The sequence below is a fragment of the Ambystoma mexicanum genome, chromosome 7p (genome assembly GCF_040938575.1).
Source record: "Ambystoma mexicanum isolate Mex_15411 chromosome 7p, UKY_AmexF1_1, whole genome shotgun sequence".
Classification (NCBI taxonomy): Eukaryota; Metazoa; Chordata; class Amphibia; order Caudata; family Ambystomatidae; genus Ambystoma; species Ambystoma mexicanum.
Genome location: NC_090939.1, coordinates 88,177,995 through 88,193,902, shown reverse-complemented (window position 1 = coordinate 88,193,902; position 15,908 = coordinate 88,177,995). Strand labels below are relative to the sequence as shown.

The 15,908-nt window shown below is 44.2% G+C and overlaps 1 protein-coding gene across 1 annotated transcript in view; it reads right to left on the bottom strand.

The window, feature by feature from the left end:
• The window catches only part of HGD (homogentisate 1,2-dioxygenase), a 280,992-nt gene that overhangs the window by 164,145 nt on the left and 100,939 nt on the right, over positions 1-15,908 (bottom strand). Inside the window, exons 2-3 of the mRNA XM_069635841.1 lie at positions 15,697-15,768; positions 1,373-1,461 (exon numbers count right to left, since the gene is read on the bottom strand). Of these exons, the coding sequence (XP_069491942.1) occupies positions 1,373-1,461; positions 15,697-15,768 (161 nt within the window). The remainder of the gene's footprint in view (positions 1-1,372; positions 1,462-15,696; positions 15,769-15,908) is intronic.

Sequence of the window (15,908 nt, the reverse complement as noted above, 5' to 3'; positions counted from 1 at the left end):
ATACCTTAGCAATTTACTTAGACCTAATGAAGTTGCAAGGTTGCCTCCATATTGGCCTTATCATTGTGCAAATAATGTGTTACCAGCCAACCACGAGGTGAAGTGCAACATTAAAGATATCATGACACAACACATCAAAGAGAAGCTATGAAGAGTATTATTGTGCCTTCAACGTCAGCAGAAGGAATACGGCCACTTTGGTGGAAGGACTAAAGAGATGATGGGTGACCATGAATTGATTATAAAGGGCAAATGAAATACTTATACAGGGTTCATTACGCATGCCTCAGAAATTAACAGCTTAATTGCTGTTGCACCATTTCATATACGTGTGCAATACTATAAATCACAGTAGACATTAAAAGGCAGATTCCTTTCAAGATGCTTTGATGATGATGTGAACCCCAAGATATTAAGTTGTCATTGGCGATTTATCTGGATGATAACTTGATATAGGAACTTAAAGAACATCAACAACATGGAAGACTGTTAAACGGTTTCTAGATAATCATTTATTCCATCCCCAGCCTCCTCCCCTTCACAGTTCAGACTTGTATTCAGTCCCACCAACTTGCTCTGTCCGCACCTTCTGGTCGTACTCCATGATTAGCAGCCTTTCTTCCGTTCTTTTCTCAATGCATAAACCACTACCCCTTTTTCTACTTTGTTATAACCCTACATCGGCCTCTACTACAAATACCAACTGTCTCCCTGATTTTTTGGAAATGCCTTTCAGGAGCAATGATAATTGTCCTGCTTTTTGCCCACAATCTTCCTGAAGCACAAATACGTTCCACAAATCTACTGAGAATAAATAGAAAAACTCACCTCATTCTAATCAACACATGCTTTGAATGCACCAGAATGCAAAGCTTTCACTGGAATTCCTGTTCTGTTTTCATCCCTCATTTTTAACATCTGGTTCGCCAACTCACTTTTCCACATACCTCGCCTCTTTTTACTTTATTGTTAGCATTGTCTCGCAAGAATGCTTTTGTACCAGGGCCCCTGTCCTCCGATCAGTGCATTCCAAACAATACTCACTAGAAAAGCTACTCTCAAAGTGCCTCTCTGGTGTCTCCTTATACCCGTTTGCCCTCTCAGTATCTCTCTTCCCTCTTTCCTTCATCTTCCTCCACTCTATTTACCCACCACTTGCAATCTCACCTTGAGCCAAGACCCCACCCTGGTGTTGTACAATTCTCCCTTTCAATGTTCTAAACAAATAAATACAGACATCCAATTTTACCAGGCAGAGCATAACTACATTTGTGGGCTGTGCTTGCCACCGATATGGGCCCACAATGTCTACCTACACTGTGCTCCTTACACCTTAGGCACTTGGAGCTGACTTGTTCGATTAGGAAAATACCTTCTCTTATTTGTTGATCTAGGACAGGTGAACGCCGAGCCAGAAAGCTGTTCTGCATAGAGGCCGTAAGGACACACCTGGGGGTTATTCTAGAGAGGAGAGAAAAACAGACTTAGCATAAAGGCAAAGAATTACATGAGTCAGTGGTGTGGACCGCTTATTCACCAACAATTAAGACATGCACTCTAGGGAGCAGAATAACCACAAGAGCTGCTCAGGGACCTCAGAATTCAACGAACAAGAAGTGGAAGTGACAGCACATGATATCTAACAGGAGCGCCATAACCCTGGCACTGTGGCAACTACAGTGCACACGCTCTAAAGAGAAGGAGCAACAATGGACACAAAAGCTACCGGAGTAAACAAGGGCTTCCAAGAACACATTTATACAGAAAATGTTTAATCATAACATTGAACACATGAAAAACGTGAGAGGAAACATGAAAGTCACTATGCTAAAGGAACTGCGCACATCACCCATGAGGCACATATGAGATGTTTGCATGCAACTAAAATTGGAAAAAAAGGAACTGGGTCAAGAAAGTTTACTATAAACATTGCACTGCGTATTAATGCAAGGTCTGATGACCTGTTCTTAACTCAAGACCCTTTGGGTGTAAAGAATGGATTCATGTGGTATTGCACTGCCCCACACAATACCCATTAATTTACTGCTCTCTTAATTGGACCAAATAAGCTAATTTACTCAACATAAAGTGAGATCAAATTATATATGTGAAGCTGAAAACACAGTATCAATTTATTAGGAATCGGAGTACATGGGAGCTAATTTTGGAGTCTCCCAGCGTGTAAATGGAGAGGCTAAAGACAGGTGTAACATTGTTACGCCCGTCTTAAAGCCTTCAGTCATGCTCATGTGTTTTTACGGTGGAGGGTACTGTTAGTCCAGGACTATGTTTCTGCCTCCCATTTACCCTCCGTCTTCAAAAACGAATTGGTTTTATGCCAGATTTTCACAAGATTACCACAAGGATAATGCATTTCCCCTTTACTCTTTAATATCTATCTGAAATCCCTTTATGACCTCTTGGTCAACCTGGGGTACCGTCTCTCAAAAATATGTGAACAACACCCAGAATATATTTCCCTTGAAAGATGACTATGAAGGAAACATCCTGATCATTCAGCCTGTGGACACAATGACGAGTGGATGAAAGTTCACTGGTTGGGACCCAACCATGGAAAGACACAGCTGGGCTAGAAGCTTCTTCCCAAACTCTACTTAAAGCTATTGTTACATATCATACTATCATGCCCTCTAGTTTTGATATTCCACACCAGCACTCCTATTCAACTATCTATACAGCAGGTCAACAAAATCATCAGACCAGTAAATTTCTATCTTATGCTGCTAAACCCTTGCTTTAAGAGGCAAATTGTGTCATGATGACTCGCTTGTTGGAGCTAAACTAGATTATTGCAGCATTCTCTGTGCAGCATCCATAAACAGTCCCTCTCAATGCCTGCAGGTCTCCATAATATGGTGGATGGAATTGTCACACACATTCAAAGGCAAAATCATATTTCAAATGTATATGGATCCTTTCATTGGCTACCAGAACCTGCTTTAAATTGCTCCCTTGAACACATAATTCCATTTATGGCCTTGCCCCACTTTACTTTAAACAAGAGCATCAAACTGTACACTTCGATTTGCCCTGAGAGCACCAGAACGTGTGGCTGCTTGGTGGTTCCTCAAGTACTGTGTAGTAGATCACTTGGCAGATCTTTTGTGGTCCAAGCCTTGAAGATATGCAATGCCTTAACAGAGTTAATACACCATATTCCTGGCCTCCTTCCGTTCTGAAAGAAAGTCAAGATTTTTCTAGATGTTCCTCTTCAGTCAGGCACTGTCATGCCTAAGCCTTCCTCTTATTCAGCAACATGCATTTATGCTTCGTGGTCATTGGCATTATATAAATACATCGAGAGGGCGACAAGTCAAGAGGAGGAGGAAGAAATGGCAAGCGAGGAAGAGGAGGGAGAAGGGAAGGTGTGTTAAGAGGGGAAGACAGAGGATAGGAGGAGGGGAAGCAACTGAAGGAGAAAGAAGAGTGCACAAATAAGTAAATGCTTATTTTTAAGAATGATTGAGAGGAACAAAGGTGTTGACATTTTTAAAGTCAGTAACGCTGGAAGCCAGAAAAGTAGCACACCGTTTGATCACAATAGACGGGCAAGGATCCCTCAGGGCATGTCATTGGACTTGTGGAATTGATTATGCTGATGGTTTGATCTATGGTGATCGGGGCAAAATTTAATTCAGAAGGATCAGCATTTACTGCCAAATCATCTTAGATAGTACGATTGGAGTCGGAAGCTTGATTTCACAATCTTCCACTATCGGGCTTCTAATATTCTTAGTTGTAGCTTGAAAAGCTGACTCCAGAGAGATGCACCATTCCAAAGAGGCAGGCACAGGTTTATGGTGCGCTTGGGAAGCTGAGATAATGTACAATTTGAATTAACTTCTTTCCAGTGGATTCTGCAGTGTCAATATAACTTTCAAAGCAAACAGTCTTTGCATTAAAGACGGCTTGTTTATATTGAGTGCGCAGGTTCTTCAGTGAAGTGTTGGTGTTTGGTCAAGGGCCTCGCCTTCATTTTCTTTCTATAGATGTAATGTTGCTCTTAATTTCACTTAGCTGAATGTTTTATCACCTGTTCTTTTTGGGGCCCAACTTTAGGGTTTTGGTACATTAGGGGTAGGTGGGATCATGTTATTAACCGTAGTGTTCATTTTGAAATGATAGATTTACTCAATCGTCTAGTGATAATGTCCGACTGCTCGTTTAGAAATACTGTTGCAGGGGATTGGATAGATTATCTTTGGTTAAAAAACAAACGAGGGAGTGAAGCCCCATTGTTGGGAGTGAAGACAAATATTGGTTATTTTTATATTGATATGGAGGACCCAATCTAGTCACCAGCCCTTTTAATGTGTCAACTGTGAAATGGCTTATTGCAACTCTATAGTTGACATCATAGACCATAATTGCGATGCAGCGGAATCAGCTGGATCAAAATCCTAAATTAGGATCACCCAAAATTAGTAATTTCAGTCTGGGGCACATTATAAGGGGTAAGGCGCTGAGTAATTTGGAAGAAAACTCAGAATTTAGTGCTCTGTGGCAGTAAATAAATCAGATCAGGAAGTGTAAGAGGGGATTTAGAAAGAAGTATTCTGATGTGAGAAAGTGTCAGAGCCTTTTATATATTGACTTAACATTTTCTGCACAGTTAAGGATGATTTATATATAATTGCAACTCCTCCTCTGCTCGCCTCTTTATTTATGTTCTGCTTAGAAATCAAGTGGCTGAAGGTGTTGGGAAGGAGATGAACCTATCCCACCCCCCTAGGTGCTTTAAGTAAGGTGAATCCCATAAACACATGTGTAATGTGCCTGGGGCAGGGGGGCGTATTAACGGACCCTGCATGAACAAAGTACCATGCGTAATGTAGATGCTTATGCTTGGTGCGCACATATCAACAGGCGCCATTTTGTAGTAATGGTGGAAACATTCAGGCCTGCATGGCTGTGCAGTAGACACAGACCACTGACCTAGCGAAGAAAACCTGAATAGGCCCAAGCGCTGAGGATAGAGAGACTCACGCTGTTGGCCTCCATAGAAACTCTCCTTTGTTCCACAACTGTTGATAATATGAGTTATCCCGAGAAGGAATGTGCCTTGCAAGGCTGCGAGACAGTAGAAGACGCCTCACAGTGCACGTTCATCACAGCCAGGCCAAAGCAGGCATGCAACCCCCATCCAGCCACGAGTTATGGCACCCACAACTGTCCCAGTGCAGGATCCCTGAATTCCACGATAGTAAGTGACCCCAGACCACCAACCATAAACCCCACTGGCCATAAAAGATCTAAAAGAACACGACCACTCCACCTTATTGCATAATGACAGGATTTGCAATGCGAGGTACAGGGTGCAATAAATTATAGTAAAAAGCAAGGGTGGAAGCGGTGGTGCAGAGAGTGCAATACAGAATGGGTGAAGAATGTGTGGATCAGCATGATTTTAAGCCTCCTCCTGCGCTAAGCCTCTCCTGTGTCAGTCCCCGATCCTCCCAGGTACACGCCATAATGATAGAGTAGCATTGTCTTACATAGTAAGTGAGTGTCCCTGCTTCCAGAGAGAAGGGAAGCCAATGTACTTTCACATCTACTTCCCAGGGATCCTCTGTTCAGGTGGCCAGGGGAGGGCCATCGCTTTTGGATCCCGACCTTGGGGGCAGACAAGTGAGGGAGGATCACCTAAGTGGAGGGTCCTGGGCGATTGGAGAGAGGGTACCTGAGGGCAAGACATGGTATCCCCCCATTCCTGATAGTAACCTAACCTTCCCTCCCATAGCTCTATGGGCTATTGTCAGTCCTATTCCATTAAACCCTGTAACTCTCCATGGAGTACTAAGAAGAAGAAGGGGCAACTAGGAGCAATGCAGATTATCCAATGTAAAAAAACACTTTGGTACTGTGATGAAGAAGAGAGTGTTAGAGGCCTGTAGACATCGAAATCAGGAAAATCCCTCTAATATGCAAGGTCAGGCAATTAAGAGTAATTTGAAACACCTGCAGCCTGCCTCTTAACAAACAGAGAGCATATAAAAGGTGGAAAGACAGGTGTGAGCAACAGGGAGACGTGACAGCCGAGGAGCAGCAGGAGACCCATATATGGAGGCAGTCGTGGTGGTCTAGGGGTAAAAGCCAAGATGCCGGCAAGAGACCCGGAGGACTCATGGGACACGAACTAGAGGGGCAGTGTTATTCCCTCGAGCTTCCAAAGTACTGGACCAGCAGCATGAGCAGCTAGAAGATGCGGAACCCTGAAGCCGAGGTCTGCATGCGAGCACAGGCGTTGGAGGTACCGGCAGGAGAAAGAGAAGCTGTGCGGAGAGAGAGAGAAGCTCTCCAGCGAGCGGGCAGAGCTTGCACCGGTAAGTGTACCTGCTTCCAGAGAGAAGCGAAGCCGCTCGAATCACCGGAGCAAACGATATAAGGTTGGTGAGTGTCAGAGACACGCTTCTGTGGTAGGAAGCTGCCGACGAACATATGTCAAATATCGAACTGAAAAGAAACATTGTAATGAACAAAGTAAAGGGATCATTGAATATTGAACGTAATGAAAAGCCCAACACTTATCCATTTTGAAGAATGAATGTAGGAAAAGGAGTTACGGAACCCGTGGCATTAATTAAGTACTAATATTGGCAGCAATTATGGAAAAGAGGGGCTATTGAGTCCGTAACATGAAACCATCATATTCTTCATTGACTTTGGCAAGAAGGGCTGTCTGGGCCCAAACCAATATAAAACACCTATTGCTAATTTTGCAAACAGGACACCGCAAGAGTGCTTTTGGAACTGTTGAATCATTGAACATCAGCTGTGGGAAACTCATGGTTCCTTGACCTGTAATGGGGTGGACCATATGGTCGGACAACTGCACCTAGACGAGTGGGTTTCCTTGTGCCAACTTTACTAACACCAAGTCTCAAGTTAGCAGCGTAACAGTTGGCTTCTGGTTGCGTGAACAGTGATGAGTTCCAAGACTAGACCGTGTTGTGTGAACTTTGTTGTACTTTGAATTTGGGGAAGGGAGACCCCTGAATCTTCGTCTTGATGTGAACTGTGATATTTTCGAACCCATAGAAGGTAACTTCAGAACTGGTAACAACTTTGTTAAGAAGAGGTTATATTAGAACTTTGTTGAAGTGACTTTCTTTGAACATTTTCTTTTTAACACCGACTTTGATTGAGAGCATTCCCCCACTAGTTTTGTTGTAGTTGTGAGGACAGCATAAGTATTTGAAAAAGGCAGACCTTTGCTTTTGGACTTCCTGAGAGACTTTCCTTAGATTTATTTAAGCAGGGAAATCCCTGTCATAGCATAGGGTTAGTTAGGCGTCACACCATGCTGATCATTAATAAAGGTATTGAAAATAAATGTTCTTTGTCTGTGTCATCTCTCTTGATACCATGTCCGCCTCACAGCAGGACAAGATGGTGAGCCAAATGCGGGTTTGTCTCCACAGGAGACAGGTGGAGGACTCAGGAGCTCGAGTTACATATAAACGGTCAGGAGAGGCGCACTGGATACTTTGCGATAAAACTGCTTTAACCATTGAGGATGAACACATCTCTGCAGTGACCCATATAAAGCATCTTGCCGGGACAAGATTGAAGCTGTTGGCGAAATTAGCAAAGGATTTCTGCCATTTTTGCCGAGCCATGAGAATCAATGCGACAGTGGAATATCTGCTAGGAGTGGCAAATACTCATAATACCTCAGGAATTCCAGCAAATCGAAGTTAGACATGGAGATATTCCTTAGAAGAGGTTTCAGAGGCTTTGGTGCTGGTTTGAGACAGATCTGCTAATGGGGGGGCCCAGGACTTGCCTCGTCCTTGCGCCAGGTCCTTTCCCAGCCCCATGCAATATGACTGTGCCCCTCCCATCCTGCCCCCCTCCACCACTTCTCTACCCCCTCTTTTGCCCTTTGTTTTTTGCACTTACACAATCCGAATGTCACATGGTCTAGTAGGACCGTTACTGTTGTTACATCCCCTGTCCCCCCTCCTTGTGGATTTGTGGCGCCTAGAAACACTTTTGCTGTACAGTGTGCCTTATAAATAATCTATAAATAAATAAATCTATTTGCGTCCAGGCTGAGCACACAATTGCCACGATACTTCAGCTGAAGGTCAGATCCAGGGTCGGCCAGGACAGATGCGATCTTGCAGAGCTGGAGCCAGAGCAGACTCTACGCGTCCCCACCTTTCCCAATGATATCCAGGACGTTAGTGAGGCTGAGGAAGGAGCCGGTATGCTTGGTGTTAGTTTTCCCCTGGTGAACAGTGCAAGCATGGTATCCAGTTCTTCTCAAACTTTCCACAGATTTCGTAAGGATTTCAACCATTCCGCAGAAGATGCTGATGAACGTGGTGGAAGCGAAACATCTGATGGTGCAGTGCGACGCTCTCAGGTTGTTGGCTTGCACGATTTCAGGAGTCATCGGAAAATGCCAGGACTTTTCAGAGATGCTTTAAGGTTTATTGGGGCGTCATGGGTGACAGCTATGACCAACACCTATCAGGCAGTGTTGAAAGTATGAAGCGATTGGCCGAACCATACAGCAGTTTCTGAATTTCTTGGTATCCTCTTCAAGGAAGGTAAGGCATTCCAGACCATCAGGATATAAAGAACAGTGATATCAGCAGGACACAATTGTGTAGACAGACAGGCCCACGCGCTGATCAGCCTACTCAAGGGGATCAGGTTTGTTAGACAGCCAGGCTCTAGATACAAACATTTTTGAAACATTAATAAAGACTTTAGTTTGATAGAGCAGTGCCCAGATATTGAGAATCCTAGTGTCAGTCCCTCAGATAGCAAGAATGTTTGCAGAGACAGTGAAAAGGGCAAGCAAGGCAAGGAACAACTGTCACCCCCAACACCACCACATCGCAAGGAGAAGAGGATAGATCCACCTATGATGTGGCAACCGTTTAGGAAGATGAGGATGAGGGAGGTCACCCCGAATGTCACGAGGACATAAAGAAAAAAACCTTGCAGGGGCACACAGGTGGCACAAGGATGCGCACTAATACAGCAATCGAGTTACCACACCAGCAGATACAGGTAGGTACAAGGACTGGCAAGCAGAGCAGAGTAAAAGTATCCAAGTTCCAGATATTGGGGAGACAACCTAGAAATAAAACAGTCCTATCCATGCCAAGAAGGCAAGGGGATCACTAGCAATGTCAGAGGGCCAGGCTGGTCAGCACATACGAAATTCACACAATGTCAGTGCGTTGCGACCAAGGGCAATCCAGGGGCAAGTTCAGAAGGTAAGCAGCGTCTATATACCAGAGGTCTGAGCAATGCCAAGGTGTCGTAAACCAATAGAAAATTCAGAGACAGAATCAGGGGGCAGGCCAGGTCAGTTTCCGAAACAGCAAGCAACGATAAGCAGAACGCTCAACTCACTAGAGGTTTGTCGAGCGCTGTCCACTTCCTAAGCATAATTTGTATCTCCTAGGCATTAGCAAGACATCACGCTGCATGCCGCTGTCCAACACAGGCTGCCAGGAATTCAGGGGCTCGTAGTCTGAGGTGCCATGGTAACCTCCACACCTGGCCATACAGGCCTCAGTGCAGTGACATCGCCAAGTAGTGGTGACCCGGAGATCTGACAACACATCCAAGCCCCCAAATGGCCATCAACCAATGCAAACGGGCCTGGTGCCTAAGGAAACGCCTTAGTAGGAGAGGTGCACAGATGTTCTTCAAGGGTTCCCAAGAGCGGTCTTCGGGCCTGTAGCCCTTCCAGTAAATCACCAGATGGGTTTTCCTTTGAATATGTCATATATCCATAATGGACTGCAGTGCATATTCCATCGAACCTTGTACATCACAGGAGATGACACATAGGTAATCGGGTTCTCCTTGAAAGGCTTAAGGAATGATACATGAAAAACGGGGTGTATTTTCCATCAACTGGGCAAGGACAACTTCATAGCGACTGGATTCATTCTCTTCACCACAATGTAAAGACCCACATACTTGGGGAGCATTTTCTGAGAGCCTTTTAGCAGTAAATACTTGGTGGACAACTAGACTCTGTCCCCCACCTTGTATGTTGGTGCCTCAGTTCAGTACCTGTCTGCATATTGTTTTTGTTTTGTTTTATTAATATATGGTTTTAGAAAAGAAAACGTTTATCATTTACAACATTTACATCCACATAGCATCAGTGGGTATATCTCTCCACTCCGAATGTAAATCAATTTCACTTGTCCTTTGCACATTCAGTAAGTTTATAGGCTTTCAATTCGAACAAAGATTTCCTTTAGGAAATTTGTCAGAGCGATTGTCATTGAAAGTCGCTCCCCCTGTAGCAAACATTTCCACCACTCATCTGCTGCAATCGACGGAAGATCTAAGATGGATTTCCCCAACCATTTTGACCTTATTTCAGGGAGTCCTGGACAGAAGAGAACCAAATGTTGTAAAGTGTCCTTCGATCCCAATTGGGGACACAATCTGCAAGTAGATTCCACTTCATTCCGAGTTGACCTGGCGCTCAAAACCTCTCTAGTTGGGTTGAGGTTTAGTCTAAAACGCATAAACTGGGCTCAATGATGTGGACTTGGGAATTTGACAAGATACTTGGGGAACACATTTAAGGAGTGAATTTCAAGTTGACTAGCCCCGTAGAGTGAAAAAACAGATCTTTTGTGCTGGATCCTTTTTCAATCTTGCACCCAAAGCTTACGTTTCACACTAGTAGGATTTGTGATCAGGGTTGCTTCTGAAACCCCGAGGTCCACAAGAACGGCCGTGCAAATGACCCTCCATTCACACAACGCACCGTCTGAGACTTCAGAAATAGCTTCTTGCACCAGTTTAAAGCTCAGGAGCAGCTTTGGAAGAATACATTTGCGGTACAGACTAAGTGATTTCCAAACCACCATGGCGTACATTGAGGTTAAGCCAAGCTCCATTCTTATAACTTGAATAGGAATACTTCTCGGTAAGTGCAGTACCTTCTTCCAAAAGAGACCCTCCAGGAGCGGCCAGGTCTTTGCAAGGAGAGCAAAAAAAGCTTCTGCACTATATGTAAGAATGGGGACCACCTTCATGCGATAGAATGTCAAAAGGGGACTGATGGAAAATGTGCAATACCTGTTGGAAATAATCTGCACCTGAGCAGCTAGGGCCCTGACCTTGCTTTCGCAAGATGGCCTCTCTTGGGGCATCATTGGTGCTGATGTCTAAGCACATTCCTAGGTACGTCAGCATACTTGCTTTTACTACTTTCTCGCCATTCAAAAACCAGGAATACTTGTTGTTTCTTGTTCCACTTGCTGATTCCAGTGCCAGTATTTGTGATTTCTTGGCATTGATCTTAAGGCCATTTTCGCCGACATATATTTGAAGGGCGTCAAGTTGCCTCTGTAGACCAATCAGGGTTTGGTCTATAAGGACCAGGTCGTCTGCATACAAGAGTCTATCCAGCGGCCCACCACCCAATTTGGGAGGCAAACTTCTCGCTTTCTTCAGAGTATTACAGATATACGAAATAAAAATGTTGAATAGCGCTGGAGCTAAAGAACAGCCTTGCTTCAACCCTTTCGTAGTCGGGATTGGTTCCGAAAGAAGACCCTTCTCATCCAGTCTAACCCTTAAAGAGGTCCCATTATACAGATCTTTTATGGCTTCCAAAGTGTCTGTCGGTCATTTCCAGGCTTCAAGCTTAGTTCAGAGCTTTGCACGATCAACTGTGTTGAAAGCCTGGACTAAATCAATGAATGCTAGGTAGAATCTGGTGTTTTTCCTTGCTTTAAGGCAACCTTTAAGGTTGTTAATTAAAAAAACGTTCAAGGCAGTGCCAACTCCTTTAGCAAAGCCACACTTTCGTGTATCATGGAGTCCAATGGTCTTGCTCCAATTTGCCAAGTCCTGCAGGAGTAGGGCAGCAAAGATCTTGCCTGCAACATCCAACAAGGCAATAGGCCTGTAATTTGTAGGGGATGACCGATCTCCCTTTTTAAATATAGGAACTATGACCGAGGTTTTCCATGATGATGGTACTTTCCTTGATTTCTTGATGTAATCAAACAAGACCCACAAGAAAGAAGCCCACTGCTCCAGATGTTTTTTGAGCATGGCGTTTGACATTCCATCGGGACCTGGTGCTTTGGAATTATTTGTTTTGTTAACCAAATATAAAATGTCATATCTGGTGGTATGAAAGGACCAACCAAATTTCCCAGGTGATTGATTGGCACTTGGCACAAGGGCCTTTCACTTAAAGAGAGCAGAAAAATGATCCACCCAAGCACTAGGTGAAACTGTATTGGCCAATAAGGCCTCCTGAGGGCCATTCAGACCGTTGATCAACTGCCAAATTTCACACGTGTTTTTGATGCAATACTGTAAAAAAAAAAAATCTGAATCATGTTGCATCGTTATGCGTTTTCTTGCTTTTCTACAGTTTCGATGGGCTTGTTTTAATTTCTTACCAATAGTCGTCGCTTCATGGGGGCCCAGCTTTTTGAGGCTCCTCAGTTGGTGATTGAAAATCGTTTTCCTCTTTGCTACGACTGGATCATGCGTCTGTTTTGGGGTAAAAAGTTGGTTTTGAACCCTGGCCCCTTGCTTCCTCAAAATCGATCATCAGCTGTGGATAGTCCAAGATTTGTTCAGGGGTAGCTGTTGACAGAGGTTCCAATCTGCTGGTCATTAGTTTGTTTCTAGCTGGGTAAAAGCATAAGCGATTTCTCCCAGGGGCCAATTCCAAGGATGTTGAGTAGTTCCCGCTCAGCTGCTCATTGAGGACCATACATGTGAGTTTTAATATGCTATGGTCACTCTTTGATGTTTTCAAGACTGTTCAGTGCTTCACATGATTAAGTAGGTTGCGAGAAACAAAGAAGGAGTCTAGGACCTTGCCAACAGGTCCTTTCCCCTATGTTGCTCTGGCCAGGCGGTCGACCTCAGTGCTTCCATTCAAGATCTCAATGTTTCTCAAAAGGAGATCATTTCACCATGCTAGGTCTCTCAGTTCTGCTTCAGTCGCTGCCAGATTTGAGATGCTAATGAGACTATTCGTTTTGTCGAAGCAGTAGATGTTAAGATTGCCACAGAGGATTAGATACAGGTCTGGCCGCTTTTCCCTTGAGATGACTAATAAATCCATGATTGTTGCTGAGAAAGATGCAGACTCTGGCCCTGATATGTTCAAATATGTTTGAATAAAGGTTGAAAACTATCAATATTTTTGAACAAAGAGGGTTGGCGGGCCCACCCACTCTAATCGTGAGCGCCTGGATGTATGGGCTAGGATTCTTCAAAGACAAAACTTGGCAGTTTACCTGTCTGCATATTTCTTGAGGTTCTCCTATCTTCGGGACAAACTGGTTCTTATCCGTCCGTGGGTCTGTATAATACGAAAGATGGGGTCTTTGGCTGCTGGAACCTCTGTTTGATCTGAGATAAGTTCAGGTAACATATAGGATGTATGGCATACTTAGCAAAAAACAGCGATACCCCAGTAGAGGAGCGAAGTGCGCTGTTGTAAGTAAATGTAGCTGTGACCAAGAGGACATACCAATTACTTTGGTTTTGCAGAGCAAAACAGCAGCGATACTGCTCCATGGTCTGGTTAAGGCATTCCATCTGTTCATTCATCTGTAGATAATAGGCAGATGGTAGATGATTATCAATGCCTAGCAAACGAGTGAGAGCACGTCAAAACCAGGCAGTGAATTGGGTTCCCCTGTCGGTCACCAGTATAGCACGTAACCTGTATAGTTAGAAAACATGAAGTAAAAACAGTGATGCTAGAAGTGGAGCTGAAGGCACTTTTCTGGTGGCGATGAAGTGACCTATTTATGTCAATCAGGATGACAATGGTATCATGCCCAGAGAATGGGGGAAGATCGGTGATGAAATCCAAAGTGATCTTGTGCCGTGGGAGAGGGGTTATGCGTAGAGGCGGCAACAGCACCTGTGGTTTATCCTGATGCCATTTACATTAAGCACAGACTGCACAAGTGTCAATGTAGTTCTTAGTTTCTGCTTATATGGAAGGTCTTTAACTTTCTCAGGAGGTGCCAATCTGGTGTTGGAATGTACAAGCGGTCCTTGACATATGTTAATCTACTGCATATCATTAGCTGGTCCTTGGAAATGTTGGGTGTATGTTGTCTTACTGTGGGCGATAGAATGTCGGAAACAGGGGTAGTTGCTTGTAACTATTGGTTTAGTCTTATATTAAGTATCCCTTTGGGTCCAAATTCAAATAAAAATTAAACAAACACTGCAAATTAGGAATACTAAACAGCCTCTCTGGGCTGGTAATGGGATAGGGATATCCTACAGTCTTTTAACACTACTTTCTTGTTTTCTTGTAAATTCAATAAGCCCAGCAGAAATTGGAGGGTTCGCCGTCACTGTCTTCTTCCTAGAGTGAAGAAATGTCAAATGAGAAGACTTTGGGTCTCATTACAAGTTAGCCGGTCCGGATTTAACGGTGCCGGTAAAACCGTACCGGCACTGTTTTCCAGCCCGGCTAACTCCGAGTTATGTAGCCGTGTGGTGTTACAACCGCCAGGTCTGACCAGGCGGGCGTAACGCCACCGGCCGCACACAGACGTGGAAACACCGGCACCATTACTGCATGGTGCCGGTGTTTCCACTGCCCCCATTTCCCTGGAGTCCTATGGGACACCACAGGAATGGGAAGTAACGGAATGCCGGCTCTGGAATTACTGGACCACCGGGGCTGTAATGCCCCGGTGATTCTGGCAAGTCCAGAGCCGTTAAATCCCCACGAACCCGGCGACAGCCTGCCGGTTTTAATGCTGGGCTCATAATGAGGCCCATAGTATCAGTTTGGCCGTTACTTTTTCGGGACAGACAACCAATTACCACTATTCTCTTTCCCTGGGTCAATCTCGTTGTCTATCTGGTAAGCCCCACCCATCTTTCCATGTATTGGGAATGCTGTTTCTTGTTTTCTTGCTGTGTATGTCTAGAAAGTATGTTATCTGAGATACATTGTTTTTGATGCGGATATAGTTTCGAATATATTCTGCTAAAATAAAAAAATAAAAATAAATCAAATTTATTATTAAATGAAACTGACAATTGCATGCCCATGATTCCCCAGATGAATGCTTTCATGATGGCATATTGTTATAGTTTGAGAATTGTGCAAAATGTCTCCCCTCTCCTACCTCATAGCTGTAAAGAATCCTCAGTTGCGGCCACCTTAGCACCCAGGCTCAATTATGGGTGTGCCCTTTGCTTGGGCATTCCAGCATATCTAATGTGTTGCTCGCAGATTATCCAGAAGGCGGCAGCCAGAATGATGATGAGAACCAGCCTCCGGGATCTGCAGCAAGGTTCTATTTAAAACTCTGTATTGCACACAGAGCTTTCTAGGGCTATGGTCCCGGATTCATCAGCAAAAAGCTAATGCATTAACATCCCGGCCGTCAGCTACGCACCAGTACCACTCTTTTCCACCAAATTCCTAGGTTTTGTAGGAAAAGAATGGGTGGCAATACCCGTTCGGTAGAAGCCCCCCACCTTTGGAACACCATTTTGCTTAACGTAAGATCTTGGAAGTGCTGTGCGCTCTTTCGTGCAGCCCTCAAATCTTGTCTATTCTTAAGTTGAATTTCTGTCGATTACCATTTTATTTAAATCCTTAGGACCATCAGACCCTTGGGTAACAGCGGACTCTTTAAAACCCAAATCAAATCACAACAGTGGTACCTGTCCCGTCGGCAAGGATCCTGGGCAGCGAGGGTCTTCTGAAGACAGTTCATTACCAAATCCCGACAGGTACTGGGGAGAAAGAAAAGACGGGTTAGAATCCATCAAGAGTAGGTCCGCCTTGTGCAAGATAGTAGTAGTAGTATTACATGCATGGTTTGTTTGTGCAGAGAACTATAATAAATGGGTGCTTATGTAAATTTAGCAGCGCA